The following is a 10,918-nucleotide window of genomic DNA, read 5'->3' on the forward strand; positions in this document are numbered from 1 at the left end:
ACAGTGCAGGGGCTGACCCCTGCAAGGCCACAGGAGCAGACTGCCCAAGGCCTTGAGAGCCCACCTCTTACATCAGTGTGTCCAAGATGTAGGAAATGGAATCAAAGGAGACTATTTCAGAGCTTTAAGATTTAATTTTTCTCCTGTTTGCCCTGAGAACACTTGCTGGCAGAGCCTGCAGTTTCAGCATTTACCCCAAGATAACTTTGCTATGAAACATCTCGTTTTTATTATTAATTTTGAATCGCTCTAGTATATCAACTTTGAAAACAAAAGATATCATTCTATTTATAATACTCTGTTTTTAGTAGTGGTATTTCCACTTAAAAAATATAGTAATTCTCGATTGCTAAAAATGTCAAATCCTAGAAAATGCAGCATTTCTATGTGTGATGTTAACATCACTCTGGAATAGTTGGCCAAAGATTCATTTGATGAATTCAATTTTTCTGAAATAGACAATTCTGATGATTCAAATGATTCTGATGTTAGTTCTACTTAGAAATAACTCCAAGAACAGCTTTTATATTTTGTTTTCACATTGAAAATCAGTCAGATTTGATTCAGCTTCAAGAGCATGTTTATGTAAAATTAAAAGCAGTGGCAGTGATTTGTACTTTTTGTTTACTAAATGGGAAAAGGGTTAATGGCTGCCCTGCTGGGTTTCAGACTTGTAGGATTTCATACTGTAGCCCTTTCTTTTGGCCACTTTCTCCCTTTTGGAATGGGACAATTTATCCAATGCCTATACTTTCATTGTACCTTGGAAGTAACTAACTTGTGTTTGATTTTACAGGCTCATAGGCAAAAGGGACTAGACTTGTCTAAGATGAGACTTTGGGCTTTGGACTTTTGAGTTAACACTGGAATGAGTTAAGACTTCGAAGACTGTTGGGAAGGCATGACTGTATTTTGTAATGTGAGAACATGAGATTTGGAAAAGGCTAGGGGTGGAATGATATGGTTTGGATCTGTGTCCCTGCCCAAACCTCATGTTGAATTATAATCCTCAGGAGGATGCGGTGGCTCATGTCTGTAATCCCAGCACTTTGAGAGGTCAAGATGGGCAGATCACGAGGTCAGGCGATTGACACCATCCTGGGTGATACGGTGGAACCCCATTTCTACTAAAAATACAAAAAATTAGCCAGGCGTGGTGGCATGCACCTGTAGTCCCAGCTACTCGGGAGGCTGAGGCAAGAGAACTGCTTAAACCCAGGAGGTGAAGGTTGCAGTGAGCCAAGATCACGCCATTGCTCTCCAGCCTGGCGACAGAATGAGACTCCATCTCAAAAAAAAAAAAATCCTCAATGTGGGAGGTGGAGCCTGGTTGTAGGTGACTGGATCATGAGGGGCAATTTCCCATGGTTTAACACCATGTCCCTTTGGTCCTGTCATCAGGATAGTGAGTTCTCATGAGATCTGGTTGTTTTAAAGTGTGTAGCACCTTCCTCCCCCAAGTCTTGCTCCTGCCTACATGTAAGAAGCCTGATGTCATTTTGTCTTCTGCCATGAGAGTGTGAGAGAGAGAGAGAGAGAGAGAGAGAGAGAGAGAGAGAGAGAGAGAGAGAGAGAGAGAGAGAGAGAGAGAGAGAGAGAGAGAGAGAGAGATGGAGAGAGAGAGAGAGATGGAGAGAGAGAGAAGGGGTGGTCGAGCATGTGGAGTTGGAAAATGAATGTTGTTTTAACTTGCTACGTTTGTGGTAACTTTTTACATAGCAACAAATAAATAATATGCTAACATTAAAACATCAAGTTTGAGTAAAACAGGTGATATGAAAGAACTAGTGAAGAAGACTGCTATACAAGAATCCAGAAATTAAACACACGTGTTTTAATGGTTCAGAACAGGAAGAACAGCATGGGTGGCAGAGCTTAATCTGAGAAGGTAAAGAGTATGTCATGTTTGTAGTTTTGTAAAGACAAAGAAGGATATTAACATTTATTAGGCATCTTCCATTTGTTGTATTGGATATTCTCACATTTCACTGTGATGAAAACGCTGTTATTTTTCTTCCAATATAACAAGGAATCACACATCCTTTATAAGTCCAGATACATATTTTTAAAGCAAAATTATATTAAAACCAAAAATATACAACTCTTACTAAATTTGTATAATCAACTCTTTAGTAACTATAAAAGTTAATGTGTTGAGTACATATATATCTTTTTATATATATTACTACTATAAAATATTTTCAATTAAGGTATGATTAGATTAGTGTTTTTATACAGTAAGCTCAGAGCTTTAGAAAGTCTTCTAATTCTATTACTTACATCATGAAATTTTATTTTGAGGATATATACAAGCCTGGTTTCCAAATGCTTTCCTCATCTAGCCTATTCCATGACCCCAAATGTAAAGTCCTTGATGGCACACACAGACTGGAGAACTTTCTCTTTTTCCTTCTTTTTTTGTGAGATGGAGTCTCACTCTGTTGCCAGCCTGGAGTGCAGTGATGGAATCTCAGCTCACTGCAACCTCTGCCTCCCGGGTTCAAGTGATTCCCTTGCCTCAGCCTCCTGAATAGCTGGGACTACAGGAGGCTGAGGCAAGCGGCGCACCACCACACCCAGCTAATTTTTATTTTTTATTTTTTTAAGTAGAGATGGGGATTCACCATGTTGGCCAGGATGGTCTCAATCTCCTAACCTCATGATCCACCCGCCTCGGCTTCCCAAAGTGCTGGGATTACAGGTGTCAGCCACTGTGCCTAGCCAAACTGGAAAACTTACAATATGAAAATAACCTGGTATCCTGTTCACACAAAAAGGACTGTGTAAACAAAAGGACTTTTACAGAACATCAATTCCATCAGTATGGAAGTTGCCTAGAGTTTTTTGTCTTTGTTTTGTTTCTTTGCAAAACAGAGAGCTTATAGTAGGAATATTTTTCTTGAACTTTTTACTGAAGCATAACATACATGCAGAAAAATGTATGTGTTGGGCATGGTAGCTCTGCCTGTAATACTAGCTCTTTGGGAGGCCAAGATGGGAGGATTGCTTGAGGCTAGGAATTTAAGACCAGTTTGGGCAAGATAACAAGACCCCATCTCTATAAAAAAAAATTTTTAAACACTAGCCAGGCACAGTCGTGTGTACCAATAGTCCCGGCTATTCAGAAGGCTGAGAGGTGGTAGGATTATTTGAGTCAAGGAGTTTGAGGTTACAGTGAGCTAAGATCAGTTGGGCCACTGCATTCCAACCTGGATGACAGATCAAGACCCTGCCTCAAGAGAAAAAGAAGAAGAAAGAAAAAAGAAAAGTGTACAAATAACATATGCACAGGTTAGTAAGTTTTCACAAATGGAATTCATCATAGTTACCCAGCATCTGAATCAGAAAAAGACCACCACAGAACATTACCAGCAGCCAGAGGCCTCTCTTATACATCCTTTGCAGTCATTACCCCCATAAGGATAATCACTATCATGATTTTTATCATTCTAGATCAGTCTGAACTCTATATAAATGGAATCACTCAGTAAGTATTCTTTTGAGATTTTTCATGTTCAACATACATTTTTGTGAGGCTCATGCATTCTATCACATGAAGCAGTGGTTTGTTCTTTTTCATTGCTGTACAGAATTCCATTTTATAAGCAAACCACAACTTATTTATTCTACTGTTGATGAACATTTGGGAAGTTTCCAATTTTTAGCTGTTAAATATAGTGCTGTTAGAAGCATTTTTGTGCAGGTCTTCTGATGAACCTAGATATACATTTCTGTTGGGTACATAAATAGGAGAGTAACTGCCGGGTCACTGAGCATTGTTTGGCTTTAGGAGATACTGCCAACTAGTTCTTCAAAGTAATTGTACAGGTCAATATAGTATGAAAATTATTTTTGTTCCAGATACTTATCAACATTTGGTATTTTCTTTTTTTCTCATTTTAGACATTTTGATGATTGTGTGATCCTATTTTGGTTTAAATTTGCATTTCCCTGATGACTAGCAATAGCTGTGTACCTTGTCATATACTAAATGGTCATCTGGATTGCCTCTTTTGTAAAATGAGCATTCCAGTCTTGCTTTTTTCTCACTGATGAATAGGAGTCTGTTATATATTATGATCAAATGTTAAAATTTAAAAATTTATTTTTTCAGACTATCAGAGAAAATGTAACATAAGCAACATCTGAACTAAATCTGAAAAGCCTTAAAACAGTTTCTGTTCTCCCATAACACAGGTTTGATGGGGAAAGGAGAAACAAAAAGTCTACCTTTAAATATTTAATTCAGGAGCAAAGTAAAATGAAAATAGGTTTATAATTCTGACACTGGGAGAAACCCACTGGGAAGCTGTCATAAATCACAGCACTTTACAGCAATAGTCACATCCTTCAAGTTCACTATTTCTTGAAAATTAAAATTTCATTGTCAAAAATATTTTGCAGTTTGTTCTGCAAAGATAGATTCTGAGAAAAACAGGTAAATAATTGATTGGATATTCCTTTAAAAAAAAAAAAAAAAAAGACCAGCTTAGGCCAGGTGAGGTGGTTTTCGCCTATAATCCCAGCACTTTGGGAGGCTGATGCAGGCAGATCACAAGGTCAGGAGTTCAAGACCAGCCTGCCCAACGTGGTGAAATCCCATCCCTACCCAAAAAAAAAAAAATACAAAAATTAATCAGGTGTGGTGGCAGGTATCTGTAAACCCAGCTACTCAGGAGGCTGAGGCAGGAGAATCACTTGAACCAGGAGGCAAAGGTTGCAGTGAGTAGAGATCAAGCCACTGCACTCCAGCCTAGGTGACAGAGTGAGACTCTGTCTCAAAAAAATAATAAAAATTTAAAAAATAATAAATAAATAAAGACCAGCTGAAAGCCTGGCTTCTGGTTTTAAATACCCTTCCATTAAAAAAACCAAACAAAACCAAAATAAAGCAGTGTCATCAAGTGTTGACCTAAACAGATTTCCTGAGGCACTGGGGACAAACAGCTATACTTCCACTAGATTACTACCTTTTGTATTACAATAAATGTCTTCTGCCTAGTACATTTTGGTCTTATATAAGCTAAAAAATGTTTCCAGGAGAGACTAGTTTTCATTCCTTGTAATGATAGCAGTAACTCCCAGGGTTTCTTCTTTATACTACATTTTAAATAAAAATGGTCTATACCATTTCTCAGAGATAAGAAGAGAATGGTAAGGGCTTTAATTAATTTTAAAAAGCTACTTTAAAAACTTAACTTTAAAAGTTGATCATCAATCATTTTCTAAGTGCAGTTTTTATAGGGGAAGGAAATAAATAAAACTAAACATACTAAAAGCATATTTCAAATTTTTAGCAATTATACCCAGGTAAGTAAATGATGCTATTCATAAAATAGCATATTTATTGTTTTAGGAAACTACACTGACATTTCACTGGACTTCAGGTGGAGGAAAAATGCTTCAAAGAAAATACCAGGATGTATATAGCAATTTCTTTTCTTTTCTTTTTTTTTTAGAGATACAAGGTTTTGCTCTGTCGCCTAGGCTGGAGTGCAGTGATATGACCATAGCTCTCTGCAGCCTTGATTCCTGAGCTCAAGCCATTCTCTCACCTCAGCCTTCTGAGTAGCTGGAACTACAGGTGCATGCCACAATGCCTGGCTGATTTTTAAATTTTCTGTAGAGAGGTGGTCTCACTATGCTGCCAGGGCTGGCCTCAAGCAATCCTCCTGACTCAGCCTCCCAAAGTGTTGAGATTATAGGTGTTAGCCACCTGACCTGGCTGAAGTAGCAAATTATATGAAAGATAATATACTTTAATTAATAAAAAATCTCCTTAAATTTCAGTTGTACAATAGAGATTCAAAAAAAAAAAAAAAAAAAAAAAAAGCAGGCCAAATACTGTGTGACACAATTCCTCTACCACATGCTGAAAGCTTTTAAATAACCTATTTCCCCTTTGTTTGAGTGACTAGTTTCCCATACTTTGAGAATGCACTGATAAGAAATATTCTATAACCATACTCGGCAAACTCTTAGAAATGAGCTATTGGTATACAGGAGATGATGATCCTTCCCTGTTAATAGACTTCCACATCTTCCCTTGTCCTTTGACTAAACAAACTCAATTCTATGTACTCACACAAGCTAGATTTTTTGTGGTTCTTCTTGCACTCATTTTGACAAATCACTTCTCTTTTTTATTTCATTTCACTTATTTACCAGAAACTTCATATTTCAGGTATTCCTGGAAGGAAGAGCGACTGAAGTAGGGACCCAGACATTTTACCTTCTCCTATCTGACTCAAGAGGCACACACAACCCATTTGAAGTATTTTAGTAAAAAGTTACACACCAGAATCTTAAAAATGGAAAGAATACCCAGTTTTACTAATCTTCATATAAACTAAAAGTAGTATTTATGAATAGTTACACAACAGTGGGGTTATTACATTTTTCAAGTTACCCTGTAATCTCTGGAATTGGATTCAGGACATCAGTCAGCAACCTGTTCAACACGCTGGCTGTCCTAGGCAACACTTAATCCTGAACCACACCTGCTTTATTCCAGCAGCTCAAGTTGCTTACTTTCCAAGATCTGACATTATAAAGAGCGAGCAGTACCATAAATCTTTTCTTCTTCAAAAAACAGGGCTGCACAAACCTAAAGTAATTTTTCAAGGTGCTTTTCAGCAACTCATTTACTCAAAAAATACTGCAAACTTGAGAATGACAAAATATGGAGTTCTATAGAGTCATATTATTAACAGGATCATATTGTTAACAGGATCTCCTCATTGGTTCCCTCTTCATGCGCCTGAGTTAATAATAGTTACAATTCAGCTTAATGACACAGTTTGAGTAGGGGCAAGAAGGGTACCAGAGAGGACAAAGGCCTTCATCTGAATTTTAATCACTGACTCAGTAAGTCTCTCTTACTTGTCAAGTATGTACAAAGAAAGTATTCTGAGTGGCAATGCTTAAGGCTTCCAAACACAAGCTGAGATCATACCCAGAATTAAATGTGGAATTTTGATAGATGGAATTCCCATCAGCACTTAAAAATAACCACAGCTAAAAGAGAATTCATATCGCTGAGTCATGACTCATTTTCTTGAATCATTGTTCACTAGGAACAACAGGACAAAAATTTTTGCTTCTGTTTCTGCACATAAGAATCACATATTTTAAGAAAGCTTATGCAACTCAAATGTAAGAATCCAGTGAACCTTATTTCACAATACAATAGTCACCTGCTTCTCACTAAAACTGATATACAGGGAAGTGAAAACAAGAACAACAATGAACAACCACTAGGGAGCATGAAAGAACAGAAGAGAACAAAAAGTGTAACAAACACTTTTCCTCTTTAGAGACTGCTGAAGGTCAAGACTGGAGCAGAAGGGGAAACACAAGCATGTTGTCTACATAAAAGGATTCTCAGAGTCCTGGGTGGATAACTGGGTAACTTTCATGAGTAAAGAATTAATTTGACAGCTCAGAACAATTTACATGTCCAGCTTCAAGTCCCTGCCTTGGCCCCTATCTTTTGCCTTCATTTTTGTTTGAAGATATTTAATTCTTGGAATTTAACTGGTATACATAACATAGAATTATGCCCAAGAGAAAGAAACTGCAACAACAAAGAGAGAAGCTCCTTTCAATGAGTCAAAAGTTTTGATCAACTATAGCCAAATCTTTTTCAGAAAATATTGTTGCTATACAGCAGAGCTCTTTACCTTCTTTGAAAATTTAATACACAAATGATGTTTATATATAGATTGTTCATGGGAAAAAAATTTTAAAACAGTATCAAGGAGAAAATCATGAATAGTGAAAATAGGTCTGCCTTCAAGAAAACACTGGTCAAAAAAAAAATTACTTCACATACATAGGAGAGTTTCTTTTCCATGTCACTCATTTCACTCTACCCATTCTATTCCCAGTTAAAATTTGTCTTTATTTAAGATGATGGGTATCCCAAGTACACTGATTGGATCTTTACAAATTGTATAAGCATATTAAATTATCGCATGAACCCCATAACTATACACATGTATTATACATCAATAAAAACTTGTTTAAAAATAAAATTTGTCTTTAGTCACAAAGTGGGCACCTTTTTGTTGTCTTTTTCTAACATGGAAAGAATGAACTTGCATAATCTGACATTTGTTTTCAGAAGAAAAAAAGAAGTGTGTTTCTTTTGAGTATTTTTCTCTTTGTAGTGCATGGTAGTGAGTTTTACAATGATTAGCTTGGTTAATAAAACAGTTTCTTTTAACTTAGCAAAATACCAGCAATAGATTAATGACTTCTCATTACTTCTGGCATCAGGAAACATACTCAGGCCAAAGGCCCATTTTACTCTCTCATTCTTTCTATCATATAATATACACACAACATAATATAGATAGATATATCATGGCAGTCCTTTCACATATTCCAAGCAGGATAAAAGCTGAGAGAAGAATCTACACTTTGTGTAATACTGTTAAGTTGGACAGAGCATTATGCTCTCATTCTCACAGCCATCAGTCCTCTTAAAAACAATGTGATTCAATAATGGATTCTCCAGTAAGACAAACAGTCTCTTCTTTGCCAGTGGGTGGAGAATTCACTTTGTAATTTGGTTTCTGATATAGCTGAGAGGAGTAATGAAACTATTTCTTACAACTTACTGCCCATCCCACACAGACTTGTAAATCAGTACTGCATTTACACAGATCCAGCGAAAAACTGGAATGAGCAGGTCAGGCTTTAATACAAAAGGACAACATCCTTTTACTGTGCTTATAGCCAAATCAAGCTAACTTGTTCCCAGGAGTTGTAAAGAGCCATAACAGATTCTGTTGACAGTGGCTATCTTTACTATTTAGCTCACTAGAATAGTGTGGCCTCTCATCCCCACAATGGTCTCCAGAAAAATGGAAAGAGCAGCAACCTTTTTTAGGAACTAAATGAAAATGTATGAAGACAGATGTTCACTGTCTGTTGCGGCTCTCAAGATCCTTCACTTAAATTATCCTCTAACACATAATTCACGAGGTGAAGTGACAGAGGATCCTTATAATAAAGCAGAGAGAAACAGAACTGGAACTTGGATAAGAAAACAATTGGTCAAAATAGCTAGATAATTAAAAAAAGTTACCTTATATTTTTCTTTGAGTAAATTTAAGAAAGGCAGTGAATATAATTTGCTTTCAGTAAAATAGATACATTACAAAAATAGATATTTGCATACAGAAAAATATTTACTAATATATTTATACAGAAAACTGATAAGTTCTAACGTCTTTTAAAAGTTAAAATCAAGGCCGGGCGCGGTGGCTCAAGCCTGTAATCCCAGCACTTTGGGAGGCCGAGGCGGGTGGATCACGAGGTCAAGAGATCGAGACCATCCTGGTCAACATGGTGAAACCCCGTCTCTAATAAAAATACAAAAAAAATTAGCTGGGCATGGTGGTGCGTGCCTGTAATCCCAGCTACTCAGGAGGCTGAGGCAGGAGAATTGCCTGAACCCAGGAGGCGGAGGCTGCGGTGAGCCGAGATCGTGCCATTGCACTCCAGCCTGGGTAACAAGAGTGAAACTCCGTCTCAAAAAAAAAAAAAAAAAAAAAAAAAGTTAAAATCAATTTGAAAGAGTTTTGTAATTCAGAATTACATGCCACAGCCATGTAATTCTTTACATAAAAGCAGCATAGAAACTATAATCATTTTCCTTCACTAAAAGCCATTTTCTCCTCTTGATAAATATTTTGTTATATATTTTTGGTTTTGGTCAAGAGCATGTATCAATAGTGATTTGATAACATCCATTCCTCAGTATCTCCTCCCCATATGATTTCAATCTAGGTTTATGATGGACATGGTCTATTTAGGCAATAATTCATTGTAGTTGGGGCTAGCAGATGTAGTATAGATAAGATATAACCCTAAATATAATTGGTTCTATGAAAAACATGTTAAACAGAGAATAAGGAGATCTAGGTTTTCATTTCAATTCTGTTCCTAATTCTGACCTTGGGCAAGTACCTTAGACCACGAAATTTTCATTGAAAATGGAGAGACTAGACTAGATCATCTCCAAGTCTCTTTCAGATTTAACTTTCAATAAGTCAATAAATTTTCTTACTTGTCATCTTGGCAGAGGATATTAAAAGCCTACCTTGGGCAAAAATAACAAGCAAAGTTCTCATTTGAATGCTCTTACTGTTGTCTATGGATCAAACTTGTTGAACTTTTGAAAGACACAGATTATGTGTTACTGAGATTCAAGCAAGGCTGTTAACATCTTGTTTATGGTCAATATACTCCATCTCACTCAGAGAGAAATGAGCTTTACCTGTTCCCAGGTGTCTTTATATTTCATAAAGAATTTCAGGAAAGATCCAGAATAAGGATCCATTTCATATTATTGACAGAACAAGTAAATGCTGCAGTGTTAATAATTTTGGTATGGTCCTTATTCTTTTAATTAATCTGAGTTTCTCAGATGGTTATTCTTGTGCTGGATTTTCTACTGGAATGCTAACAGATAGCTTCCACAAAGTATTTCTGTGAACTCACAGTAATAAAAACCAAACTATTTTTTTTAAAGCCAATAATCATAAAGGTAAATAGTCATTGTATTTGTGTAATTTAAAAAAACACACATTCCCCTTAAATACATGACTTTTCATTTCAGTCTCACACTCTAGGAACTCTTACCTGGGGTCTGCATCCTGTGAAGTTTCTGGGAGAGCTAACATGATCTTTTCAGCAAGCCAGTCAGAAACTCAAAACACTTTGTATACTGTACTCGCCTGTGCTCGCTTTCCTGCTCTCTCCCTTTTTGCTCTCACTCCGTGCCTCAGACGGTTTGGAATGCAGAAAAGCAAGAGCCAATGCCAGTTAAACTAAATCCTGGCCCCAACCCCACCCCACCCCCAATCCCGTTCTTTTGCTATAGAGTACTAAACAATAGCCACCCTTC

At 36.8% G+C, this 10,918-nt stretch overlaps 1 protein-coding gene across 9 annotated transcripts in view; it reads right to left on the reverse strand.

Moving 5' to 3' along the window:
- RASAL2 (RAS protein activator like 2) overlaps nt 1-10,918 on the reverse strand; it is a 364,958-nt gene that overhangs the window by 125,782 nt on the left and 228,258 nt on the right. For 2 of the 9 annotated variants that reach the window (XM_074389530.1, XM_074389529.1), the window contains exon 1: nt 10,654-10,814. The exons of 5 other annotated variants lie outside the window; for them this stretch is intronic. In XM_074389530.1, coding sequence (XP_074245631.1) covers nt 10,654-10,666 — 13 coding nt within the window. In that variant the 5' untranslated portion in view covers nt 10,667-10,814. Of the gene's footprint in view, nt 1-10,653; nt 10,816-10,918 lie in introns of those variants that run through there. 2 more of the 9 variants (XM_074389528.1, XM_074389531.1) reach the window with 2 other exon arrangements.

This window comes from Saimiri boliviensis, chromosome 19 (assembly GCF_048565385.1).
Source record: "Saimiri boliviensis isolate mSaiBol1 chromosome 19, mSaiBol1.pri, whole genome shotgun sequence".
Lineage (NCBI taxonomy): Eukaryota > Metazoa > Chordata > Mammalia > Primates > Cebidae > Saimiri > Saimiri boliviensis.